This window comes from Podarcis pityusensis (genome assembly GCF_964106645.2).
Source record: "Podarcis pityusensis genome assembly, chromosome: 3".
NCBI classification, from domain to species: Eukaryota; Metazoa; Chordata; class Lepidosauria; order Squamata; family Lacertidae; genus Podarcis; species Podarcis pityusensis.
In genome coordinates this window covers 77,377,661-77,390,680 of record NC_138026.1, presented here as the reverse complement: position 1 = coordinate 77,390,680, position 13,020 = coordinate 77,377,661, and the positions used below count along the sequence as shown (strand labels likewise).

At 40.7% G+C, this 13,020-nt stretch overlaps 1 protein-coding gene across 1 annotated transcript in view; it reads right to left on the bottom strand.

The window, feature by feature from the left end:
- ACTN2 (actinin alpha 2) overlaps positions 1-13,020 on the bottom strand; it is a 50,786-nt gene that overhangs the window by 30,881 nt on the left and 6,885 nt on the right. The window contains exons 2-7 of the mRNA XM_080997677.1: positions 11,807-11,921; positions 10,833-10,952; positions 9,563-9,649; positions 7,659-7,746; positions 4,044-4,122; positions 1,354-1,435 (exon numbers count right to left, since the gene is read on the bottom strand). Of these exons, the coding sequence (XP_080853803.1) occupies positions 1,354-1,435; positions 4,044-4,122; positions 7,659-7,746; positions 9,563-9,649; positions 10,833-10,952; positions 11,807-11,921 (571 nt within the window). The remainder of the gene's footprint in view (positions 1-1,353; positions 1,436-4,043; positions 4,123-7,658; positions 7,747-9,562; positions 9,650-10,832; positions 10,953-11,806; positions 11,922-13,020) is intronic.

The following is a 13,020-nucleotide window of genomic DNA, read 5'->3' as shown; positions in this document are numbered from 1 at the left end:
GAATTGGATCTGGCAGCTTGAAGCTGCTATTTAAATCAAGCAACTTGGAGCTGCTATTTAAATTTCTCACTATTTCCCAGAAGCATTTCCTATGGTGGTGGAGCATTGTGGGAAATGAAAATGGTGGCTCCCAGATCCAGTTGCCTAATAGGGGACTTCAGAGCAGGATCCAATACAATAGTCAGTCATGCCAGAGTGTTGTGTTGCCAACAGCGGAGGAGACTGAAGGACAAAGTTCAGAATGACTGCTCCCCACATCAAATGGGGGGGCACCTTTTGCGTGGTTGCGTGCAGCCCCCCGGATCCCAGTGCGGCTCCGGGTAGCATGGGCTGGCTTCGCCCTCCCCAGGCTGGATACCTGGAGGTCTCCACCTACCTCAGCCAATCGCCCAATCCTGCCTGGGGAGGCGTTGCCAAGGGATCAGCCAGGTAGGGGGAGGGACCGCCCTGCCCACACAACAGAAGGTGACTCTTACCTGCAAAGCGTCAGTTGGCTCCATAGCTTCTCCCACCCTGCCCTCCCTCAGTTAAGCCTTCTTTTGCAGGTTAACCTCTTCTTCACAGGTACGTGGGACAGGTACGTGGGCGCTGCTACATCATGGTCACTGTTGAAGGGCCGGAAAGGAATTTTCCTGCATTGGCAGGTTTTGCCTTCCCCATAGCAAAACGTCACAACTTTGGCGGTTTCAGGCCTTGGGTGGAATCCTTTAGTCTATCTTCCCTAAATGGGGGGGGAGGGGCGTGAAGTGGTGACCCACGCCCCCCTTGCGGTGGTGATCCCAGGGTTCCCCGTTAAAGGGGTCTTGAGGGGAGGCATTGACCATACGCCGAGAGGTTGTCATTGCTCTCCTCTGCGACAGTGGTGGCAGGCTCTTTGCTTGAATATATGTTCTCCAGAGCCAGCCCAATCCCCACACATTCTGGATAACCCTGATGTCCCCCAGATCCCCAGCTGGGGACTGGGAAGGATAAATGCCCAATGCCTGAGCCAAGGTCTCCCTACATCTGAAACTTAATAAAGTTGTGGCCAATTTTAATCCCATAGCACGTTGTCTTGAGTCATTATTCCATTCGGGAGTCGACTGGGGTTGGGGGGACTCCGCCTGTCCATGCAAATGCCTGGTTCAGGACTTCCCATACTATGTGCTGAGGCAAACCACTCATAGCCTGTGATGTGGATATTAGTTAAATCAAAATATATTCTGCATACGCCAGAATATATAGGACCCAACAACTGAAGTACTGTTTCACAGACACTATGTGAAAAGCTATCCTTTTGAATCTATGTATGGAAACAAAAGATGTTGAAAGGTTACTCAGTCCACTGCTTCTTAAAAGGATGTTAGCTCCCACCTTCTGCGTCCAACATCTTTGGGATATCCAAATGCTTTTCAGCAACTTCCATGGCAAGATTTATATTCCGCAGTGGGTCATCCTGCATGAAAGAAGACCACAAATTATAATTAATCATGAATAAATCTATGAAGCATTATACAATCAGAACCAAAGGACAGAATATTTGAGATTGTTGGGGTTTTTTTACTGAAAGGTAGCAAATAACTTTTTAAAAGTTGCCACAAACTTCCAACTGTAGTTTCAAAGCAAATCCTACATAAATATCAACAGCCTGCCACTTTTTGTTTACTCTGAAGAAAGTGACACATAGTTCAATGGAACTTAATTCAAAATAAGTGCATTGCAGGATTGAAACTCTAGCATTACTAGGGAACTATTTCAAATGACTGATGATGATTTTGCAGTTATCATTTGACATAATAAAGGCACCATGAGATTTACTTACCACGTGAGCAGATTTATGGTCAGACAAATGCCAGAAGCCATCACATGGAGGCATATTCACCATAAATATTCAACTTATTACTACGGCACAGGAAAATCATCATGTGATGACCTTACCATATTTAAATCAGACCTCATAGAACAGCAATGGAAATCGCCACAGGAGGTACAGAATATAAAATAAACTGACCACATTGATTATAGTCCAATTCCTAGACTATTCAAATTTGATTTAGTACCACTGAATTCAGTGGGATTAAATCAACTTAAATCCTATGGCTGCAATCCTAGGCGCACATTTTGCTTTAATGATCGTATGGTTTACTGTTAGGTGGATTTCAAACCAAACCAGTTCAAAACCATTTTGAAGGTCCCTTTTGATGAAAAGGTAGTGTGTGTGTGTGTGTACATATACATATATATTCATATTCATTCATTCATTCATACCATTGAAGTCAATGCGATTTACTTCTGAATAAACATGTATAGAATTGCACAATATTCAGTTTAATTGGCTTTGAACTGGATTGTTACTCAGAGCTTTGCTTGTTAAAGTCACAATGACCCATTCACACATCACATTGGACCATAGTTTAAAACAAATAAGGTAAGCCAAGAACAAACTTTGGTTACTCCTTGAGATTTGTTTGGCAAAAACAAACCACAAGCCTTGGTTCAGGTGGCACAACAACACAGACTCTGGCTTGTTTCATTCATGGCGCAGAAGGAGCAAAGGAACTTCTGAGCAGCGTGCACAAGCACACAGCTTGTTCAAATTCATCCATAGTTTTAAACTATGGTTCAGTGTAATGTGTGAATCAGGCCAGTGTTTCCAACATAGAATATTCAAAGCTGCAGATCTCCTGCAGAGATACACAGTTAAAGTGTTGTAAGGAAAACCAGCCATGCCAACCGGTGTTGAAGAATTTTAATGGCAAGGCTATTATTCCTGGTGCAACACAAAAGCCAGGAAAGGCATGCAGGAAGTAAAACCACACAACACACTCAAAAAGGCCACAACAAAACATTTGTCAATAGATTCAAAAAACAAAAGAGGAAAACAGAAAGCAAGCATCTGTTGTGTTCAACACATGGTTAATATGTTAACCACCCTGGGATCTTCGGATAAAGGATGGTATATAGATTGAATAAAGAAATATGTTGTTATTGATCATCAGATGTGGTGTGTCCCATTTCACTGCTGGAGGCAAAATAGGAAGTGCTGCCCCACCCTGCCGCTGCTGCCACCGCCACCAACACTGCCATACCTTTCACTGCCGCTCCTGCACTACCACCTCCGGCATCAGTACTGATTTTAGGTAAGATCTCGCCAATTTTCCAAAGCCAGCAGAGGGCAGTGGCCTCACCCTGCCTAACAGCTGGGCCGGCCCTGTTGATTACTGCAGCTCCTTACAAAGTAACTGTCATGTGCTCTCAGGTAACTTTAAACATGTTTCACACACACAGTCCAGCAAATATTCAGCTGTGATAAAAGCCCCACTGAAATCAGTGGGACTTTAAGAGGGTGGAGAGAGAGTTTGCACTGGGCTTCCCTGTGAAAAGAGTGGTATAAATTGGCAGATGCCTCCAAATGGTGGTATATTTTCGTGGCATACTTCAGCTCCCGTCATGGCGCACATTTGGGAATCACTGGTGTAATGAGACTATATATACGTAAGCAGCTTGAAACGCAGCAAGGTTCCCTCATCCTGCCCTGCATTTCAAGTCACACTTGCTGTATACAACTGAGGGAGGAGCAGACGTCTTCATCCGAAGCACATTACCTGATTTTATTCCCCATGCCTGCAACCCTTCCCCACAAAAAACTGTTCAAAGAAGTTGTCATCTGTGCATGCACAATGGTTGTCTGAACTGTACAAACCTCATCTTAACTACAACTTGCATTTTCAAAATGGATGGAAGTAGTTTGAGGGAAAACGATAAAACAGCAGTATTTCTTTAAAATCTACAGGATGCATATGGATTGTGGCTGACATAATGTGTATTCGGCTTCCAACACCAGCAGAGGGAGCACACTGGGGCTGGAGTAAATGGTAATGTGTACACAGCCTGACTTAGGATCGTGTATTACCTCATCTATATTTGTTGGGAAGGAGCCAGGAAGGAAAGCCACTTCATATTACTAAACATACCCCACTTTACCATTAAGGAGACATGCTTAGCATGCAGGAAGTGAGCCAAATCACTGCAAATCACCATGCTCTTTCACCCAAATGGATGACCTTAGATAGCTTGGAGTAGTCAATAAGATCAGGTCGATGTCTATGGATAAGTGCACAGAGGGCAAGGCCGTCTTTCCAGCTTCACAACAAGCAACCAAAAATAAAATGAAAAGATGTTAATGAAATAATGACAACTGATCCTAGCAGCTCAAGGTCTGAAAACATGCAGAAGCTACACAATGTACCCAGTAATTATGTCATCGTCAAATTTGCTACAATTCCAGCGCTTGCTGTGTTTTGTTTTGCAAAACCTCATTTAATGCTCAAAAGCACATTGAGAAGATCAAAGCATGAATTTATGAATCTGGTAATCAAATGGGGTTTATTCTGCTTTTGGCGCATAGTGAAAATGCCCAAATATTTTGAATGACATTTCACATCTACTTTGGGACTCTGGGATGTATCAGACTAAGTCATACTCAGCACAGACCCATTGTAATTAATAGAAATGACTAACTTAGGTCCATTCATTTCAATGGGTAGAGTAGAACTTAGATACACTCCATTGATTTTAATGGGTCTACTCGAAATATGACTTAGTACAACCTCATATTATAGAAGACCAGTTTCCTAAACAGTGGCCACTTCTGTGTGGGAAGGAACCTAGATAAATTGTGGGAAGGAACCTAGATAAATTGCATGCATTACGAATGATGAATGGATATGTGTTTAACTTTGGCAAGAAGCTCTAATTGGTAGTAGTAAGACACTTGGCTGAATGGACTATTGCTTTTACCCTGCAATTTGTCTATCTTTAGATGTACTGTATATGGTACTCTTAAGGTGTCTCAGAAAACTATACCAATGCTAAAAGATTAAACCAGCAATAAGAGAACAGAAAACTGACACTTCTTCTTGGTATGTACTGGTAACTTGAAGAATTGGAGTGAATCGTGTATACAAGGATTCATTGCTTTTGAAACACAATACAGTGTTTAAAATCAACACTGAAATCTATTCATTACAACTGTCTGTAAAAACCTAACTAAAAATGCTAGATATTTGATAAAATGAAAATATTTTCAGTCACCTGAAATCCACTTTGTAAATAGTTTGTTATCCATAATGCATATGTTTTCTGCTCTGTTAATGGTCTATTACTAGCAATGCAGATTTTTCAGTCCCTTGAATCTTAATTTGCTCTCTCTATATCCAGAATTCTGTTGCATTTCCATTTTATCTCATCAAGAGTTCTGTGAAGTTTGAAAGCTTGAATACTCAACCTAATTAAATAACCTACTGTATTAAAGTACAACAAAAAAATCTAAGTTGCCTATCCTATGGAAGTTTCCCAGGGAAAAAACCCCACTGAGCACACAGGGACTTGCTTCTGGGTAAACATACATAGGATTGTACTGTTACACAGCAAGCACTGGGGGGGGGTGTTCATTAAGCGTTCCATAAATGCCCCCATTTTATCCTGTTTATGCTATGGTACCTCTGCAACCTTAATGAACCTCTGAAGCGAATCTTAGTTCCCGTTTTTATGGAATCGTTGCCATTAAGTTCATGCTGGCAATGCTAATTAATTTATGAGAATCTATATACTGTATATTCATTTCATGCAAACTGGGGCCATGATGAGAAAGAAATATGCAGAGAGCCTTGGGGTTGATTCTTACAATGTAAGAGCAGTGCGGCTGCCAGCTCCCTTTGGCTCCGCCCTATGTTACAATATGGAGTGCTGGCATGTGAGTGAACACACAGTTGCCCCCTCCCAACAATGGTCTTGCTGTCTTAATGGCCAGAGTAACATGGGAAGCATGGAGAGGAATAACAATCATGCCACCCCTGCAAGTTAAGAACCAGCCCTTTCGGACTTCCGGGTTGGCGCCATCGCCGAATGGCGGACTCCCTCCGAGCTCCGGAGGGAGTCTGCTCGGCAGGGGCTGGGTCCTACCGCACCGGCGATGCGGGGACCCTTAAAAACCACGGCCACGAGGGTCGTGGACATGGAGACTCGGCTGGCACCGTTAGCGCCCTCCCGACTCGTGAAGGAGCCTTTTTAAAGGCTAAGGATCGGGTGCCGGGGAGAAGCGTGGTGCTTTGAGTCCTCTGCTATCCCTGCCGAGCGCAGCCGCATGCCATCCGGCGGAGAGCGCTGACTTCTTCTATTGAAAATTCGGACTTTTAGACAACAACCCGTGAGTAATTTGGAAACTGGGTTTAAAAGGAGGAAAAAAAGAATTTCTTTTTGAATTGGATACGAGCGGGGGGGGATCCAAAAAGGAAGTCAGTCCCCCCCCCTATTGTAAACCTTTCAAGACAAGGACGGGGCAACCAAGGTCCAAAAAGATTTGTATTGCTGATGAAAATTAAGAATTTCACGATGGGGAATTATAAGAACTGTGCTGGAGGATGAACTGTGGGAGAAGAAACGTAACCCCCCCCCCCTGGGAACCGGGGTGATTGAAGAGAGAGCCTGGTGAAAAGAGTCGGAGATTTTGACAGCTGTCAAAGTAGCTGTCAAAGTCGGAAAGCAGAGAGGATTTTATTATGAGAACTTTGCTGGCTAAATTTGTTACAATTTGCTACAATTTGTTAAAACTTGGATACAAAATGGCGAAAATATGGATAACAATCGGACTTTTGGACTAGAGAAGACAAAGTTATAACAATCCCCCTAGAGGAGTTTCGGGACATTACAAAGATGGTTGTAAGTGAAAAAAACACCATTGGAATTTTACAGGACTGGTTATCTTCTGGGAAAGCTGCGAAACGGAAACAATATTTTGTCTACAGGGTGTTCAGCTAAAGGAGACAATAGAATTTTCTATTGAAGAAAGGAAGGGACTGAACGCAAGTTTTTGTTCCTGAATAATAATAATCCCTGCAGACTTCCTAAGCTTCTGAATTAGAACGTTTCAGCAGCGGAACAAGAGGAAACTGGACTACAATTTGGAAAGAACAATGGGGGGAGTTTTATTACAGATCTGAAGTTAAGTGTTCTAAAAATGTTTATGAAAGGGAAAAAAAAAAAAAAAAAGAAAAGAAAAAACCAGCAAGGAGTTGGGGGAAATAGGTGATTTATGGATTGTAAGAATCCCAGGCGGATAACATGGTTTGGTGGTCAGGGGGAAATTAAACCGGGGACAGGGGGGGAGAACTATAATCCAAAGGCTTGTTAACTTCTTTTTTTTGAACTAGCTTTGTCTTATCTATTATACTCTTTATTTCTTATTTCTGATACTTTTATTATGTGGGGAGTTTTTATTATTAAAAAAAGGGAAATTGTGGAATGAAAATGGGGTGGGCCTTGGGAAAGAAATTTTTTGTGTTTTATTAAGGGTATTGATGTGGAGTGCAGAAATTTTAAATTTGAATAATGGTTTAACAAATTAAGTTTTTAATTAGAACTGAGAGCTTGTGGAGCCAACAATATGAAAAAGGAATATGGTAGGGGTGGGGGAAGGGGGGAGTCCCAGAAAGCGGATATATGAAAATAAGGATATATGAAAATATGTAAATTCTTGCTTTCTGTATTTTCTTTTTTTTTGAAAATTTTAATAAATATTATTTAAAAAAAAAAAAGAACCAGCCCTTTCATCAAACTGCAAGGACCAAGGGATGCTCTCCATTCCATCGTTGAAATGGATGGCACAAAATGGTTGTTACCTCAGATGGAAGTTCTGAATGTTCACATTTCTGTACGGTGCTGTTTTCCTCTGGCACCACAGCAGTAGTCCTTCTTTGGCAGATGTCTCTGGAAAGGAGATGTATGAGGGAGGTAATGAAGCTTCGGGTCAAGATCACTTTATGGTGGTTTTTAAATGTGTTTTGTTGAAACTGTTTAGAAGCCTCTCCAAGACTGGGAATCTTGTGCTTAGAAGTCCCCTTCTGACCTTGCCATTCCATGCAGGAAGGTCAGGGTGGGGTGGAGCCAGAACATTCACAGATATGGACTTGCACTCTTAGATCACCCCTGCATGAGTTGTTTGAACACAGAATAACACCTGACTGTTTTGTGTTTAATATAAGAGAATCTCTGTTTCAAAACATTGTGGTGTAATTCTATGAACAAGTAATGCTTGGGGGGATGACTGAGAGATTCTGATCACGTAAATTCAGGGAGACTTCCCTCATCAGGTAAATATCCATGATTTATTCTTCTAATATTTATATTTGTCTTCATTAGCTCAACACAGGTTTCTAGGGCTGAATATATACTGGATGCACAGACATCCCCCTTCTATGCTGCATTGGGAATGAGATTTTAGTGGAACTGAACCAAACCGTCAAGCCTCTAAGTTTGTGCCTTCTAATATTTACTGATCAATGTTCTCTCTTGGAAACCTGCAAAAGCATAATTCATATTCAGAAAGAATAGATCAGAAATGCTTGATAGATTTCTTTTCCACTGTATGGTTTAATTGCTACAGTACAATCAAGGTAAAATAAATTTGTCAAGAATAATTATTCTCTAAATCAACAAATGAGGTGGAGGAAACAGTTAATTTGTTACATATTGTACTGCATAATGAAGGACATCTGTTTGCTCAAGCAAACAGTGCATAGCTGGAAATGAATCTACAGCTGCCCGAGTTCTTCATTTAAATATTTTATAAGTTGTTCTTTTATATATATATATAAAACACTTGTTGCTTAGAGGCAAAAATAAATATTTAAAACGTAATAGAGTCTGCAACAGAAATCGTTCAAGAAATAACTTTATGATTTCAACACCTAATGCTTACATAGTACAAAATATCCTATTTTTTCCAAACAATTGACAGTTTTAAATTGTTTAATTTGATCAAAACGCATACCTGCAAGGCTCGACAGCCCAACAGCAAGTGCTTTTCTGTTTCAGTGAATGTAAATCTCAACCAAATGCAAAAGGTTTCTTAGGGTTTTATCAGTGTCCCTTCTGAACATTCCTTTTCATGTGCACCTGATGCTTCCTATGACTCATTATGCTTACAAGATGGCTGGTCATCCATTAGAAAATAGAAAGCCCATTCCAGGCATTGTCAAACTATCTGACTGGCTGAGCTACATACCAAATTCTTATGTTTCAGAGGTGCCTTAGAACTGTTAATGCTTCTAATTTGTCTGAATGGAGATTTTATCTATCTATCTATAGATATCATCTATCTATATCATTTATTTTTATACTGCCCTTCCTTCATCAATCTCAGGGCAGTTCACAACATAAAAATGTGTGTAGGTATAGAAACCTCTAATTTTTGTACAGCTGGAATGTATTCAGCTGTAGAAAGGTATGAGAAAATGTATCTATTGAGGAGGTATTCCACCATGAAATCCCCTGTCTTCATTCTGAAGTGAAACTGTTCCAGGAGGGTTGTATCACACAAGTCTTCTTAATGTTTTTAAATGGGTGGTGATATTGAATATAAAGAGAACACAGATCTGAGGCTTCAGAGTAGTTAGTTCCTTTACACTCCCCATCAATAAACAGTTGCCATTTAAGTTCACATTTTTTTAAAAAAATATCCTCTGTCTGTTTCTGATGAGAGCTTCCCCTTGCCATAGGGCAGTACTGTGGAGCATAGTCTTACCTTCTACTGAAATATCTTGAATTGCAAAGCGAAGGATGATTGTCCAGATCATGCCCAGGGTCATTTTCACATTGCCATCTACAATTTCTGGTGTGAAACAGAATTGAAATTTTAAGCAATATGCTGTGATCAAAGCGTACATGCCTGCTATGATTTAAGTTTTGTGATTTTATTCATACAGTACGTGTTTATTTCTCAGCAATTGCTTCCAAATTGTTCCTTCTGAAGATGTCTTAAACCAGTCTCACCTAACATGTTATTAAAGGACACAGCAGCAGAGAATTGCTTCTGTTGGTTCCATAGTCTTGTTCACTCCTTGAAATCCCCATAATTCATTTTTATTAATGCTGTTGTCTCACAACTTTCACAGAATTCTGCAAATAGTTATACCTAAGGTATAGAAACTAATCATAACTGTATTGAATGAACTGAACATGAATATGAACTGAACATCCAAAGATGTTGTTGATAAAAGAAACAAATTTGGAACACACAAATGTGTGTGTGTGCGCGCACACGCACACACACACACACACACACACACACAAACAAACAGTATTGGTCCTGATTTCCTAGTTGAGTTTATATGGCGGTTCCATATAAACCTTTATTTCCACCTTCATTGCTCTTTCCCATCCACAGCAGACAATCTCCCCTTTAGGTTTGTTTCCCAATTTTTATTAAAATTGTTGAACTGATTCATGTTCCCTAAATGACCAAACTCCAAGACCTGAATTAAACATGGTTCCAGGCTTGTTTAAAAATACTACAACCAATCCCAAATTTATTCACAGAGTGTTCTATGCAGCTGCCTGTTGTTTAAACCAGAGCTCTTTGCCTATGTATGAAACATTAATAAGCGCACAACTGAACCGTGAGCTGATGGCCCAGTTCACAAAATGCCTCACAGGTAAAGTCCTTGTTGTTACATGATCTGCATCACATTTAAAGCAAACTTAAGCCCAAACTCTGTGTTTTCCTACCTTTTTCTTTCCAACATCTAGTTTTATGCAGTTGATCACAGAGAGGAAATTATAACTAGTGCAGAGGCTATGCTGTGAGTTTTCTTTTAGGTGAAACGTATTAAATTCACAACCTTGGCTGATAAGGTGTAAAATAGTCAGTCTGACATGGAGTTGTGACAGTTTGAGAGAAGACAGAAATGAATGTTCCAAAATGCCCTTTGCCATATACTGAATCAAACCAGCTCTCAGAACTGTAATACATCATGGCTGAAAGCCAAGCCTTGTTGTTGCTATCTTCTACATACCTTCTGCACCAATCGAGACAAGTTTGACACCTTTGCTAGCTATAAAATCCAGTGCTTTGTTGACATTTGCAATTTTATGGAAACGCATCTTTCCTCTGTCTGGCTTTGGAAGTCTTTCTCCTGCAGGGAAGCAAATCAGATATATTTATTGACATTGACATGTGGCTCCAGGCACAGGCTAGCGACTAGACTGGTGAAGGGAGCATGCTGTTGCTGTAAACTATCTAAAACCATACACCAACCCGCATTACAGGTCTGTCTTATCTCCAGAGCCCATTCTCCCCTCCCTAAAGGCAAGTATAAAAGCGACTCACTTTGGAGATTTTTTTGTGTAGGAGCAAAAATCCCCAGGCCAAATTGTTTTATCTGTCCAAAATATGTCAAATAAACTGTGTGCTCCCTTTTCAGCTTATTTTTTGTTAGCACTTCAGCGTTGGGGAGTGTTTTATTAGCCAATCACATGCAGCCCATTGTGTAAATAATGTATATAAAGCAGATATTGTGGGGGAACTTTCATTCCTCCCCACCACTATGAGCTTAATAAAGAGCAAGAAATCCACTCTCGACTCCGAGTATATTTCAATTTCCCAGCTCTTTGCTTCTTTTTCTAGAGCGTGTCCTGTTCGCCACCTCCAAGAACTTGGATCCATACTATCATCATCTTCCTCCTGCCTGGAAGTCTCTTGGGGTGGAAGTCTCCACCAATGCTCCTCATCTGCCCAGTCCTTGACACTTTGCTAAAATATGTGTCTTAGGCAAAAGTGCATTAAGCAATGGGCATATGATGAGAAATTCACAGTAAAATACTCGTGAATTTTCATGACAACTTTTAAAAACACACATGCACATGCCATAAACTGATGTGGAAATGTGAAACTGGGATAAACTAAAATGAATAGATTCACCTGCTTCTAAAGTGATGGTGAAATACATTTTGACAAGATACATATCATTTGCTGCCTTCTAAAACTAACCTGAAATGACCTCCAAGAGCAACATCAGTTTAAGGCCATTCCTGAAATCCTCTTCAATGTTCTCGATCTGCGTGCCTGCTTTCCGTAGGTGGGAATTGCACCATGCTGTAAATGTCTGCAATCACAGATTAAGTGTGTTAGGAAAAGATGGTAAACAGCTATTAACAGGAAATGTTAGAGCCTTCAATAATTTTTTTTTAGGAAACTTAGTTTCAAAGCAATGCTACAGCTTAAGTGAAGATGCTAACATTCCTGAATGTTTAGCTTTGCTGTTGACAAATGCATGAAAGATATGTCTTGTGTATTTATCAATAGCAAGGCCATTTATGGTATTTTACCATTCTTATGTACATATTAAGCATCATGTCACACATTATGCTGTGGGTCTCCATTGGGCACCTTGTATTGCCCTCATAGCACACATATGAAATCAACACACATTATCTGCCTCACCTGTTACAGTACATCCTATAGATTACATGTGGTGTACACACTAGTGGCACAGCAATGTCTAGTTGGAATTAAGTCCCATGGATTTTGTTGGGGCTTACAGCAAAGAAAGCATGTATAGAATTGCACCCTAAATTTGTGACGTGTGAAGTGGCCTTAAAGTGAGCCAACAGATGCCTGGTGATGTGGTGATATGCTTATAATGGGCAGGGTCTCCTTCCACTGAGAGACCTTAAAAACCACAACATGGTAGAACAGAAGTGGTTTGCCTGGTGGGGCAAAGCCGCTATGGTAGCTTCCTGGGAGGTGGGTCACTATTGCTTACCAGGAGGGACAGTGGGAGGGGCAATGCAGTGCAAGCCAATTCTGTGATGGGAGTTTGAAAAGAGTAGGTTATCAAGTGATAATTTTAGTCACCTAGTGCCATAAGAATCGGTGCTGCTATTAAAAGCAGAGCAGACCCCAAATGTATTAGCAAAAATGACATACAAAAATGTATTACATTTGGAGAAATTGCCTGGCAGGGATGTGTAATTAGGGAGGAAACACACTAAAATGCTGAGGAGTTTTCATGAGGACTTAAAAAAAAATCTAGAAACATAGGAAAAGAAATTCGTAAAAGGCCCAACAAGCCAAATGTGCAGAACTGAGGAAATTCCATTGCCTTTTGTGCTATGTAGTCCTCTTTCTTGAGCCTTTCATAGAATCATAGAGTTGTAGAGTTGGAAGGGACCACAAGAGTCATCTAGTTCAACCCCCTCCAA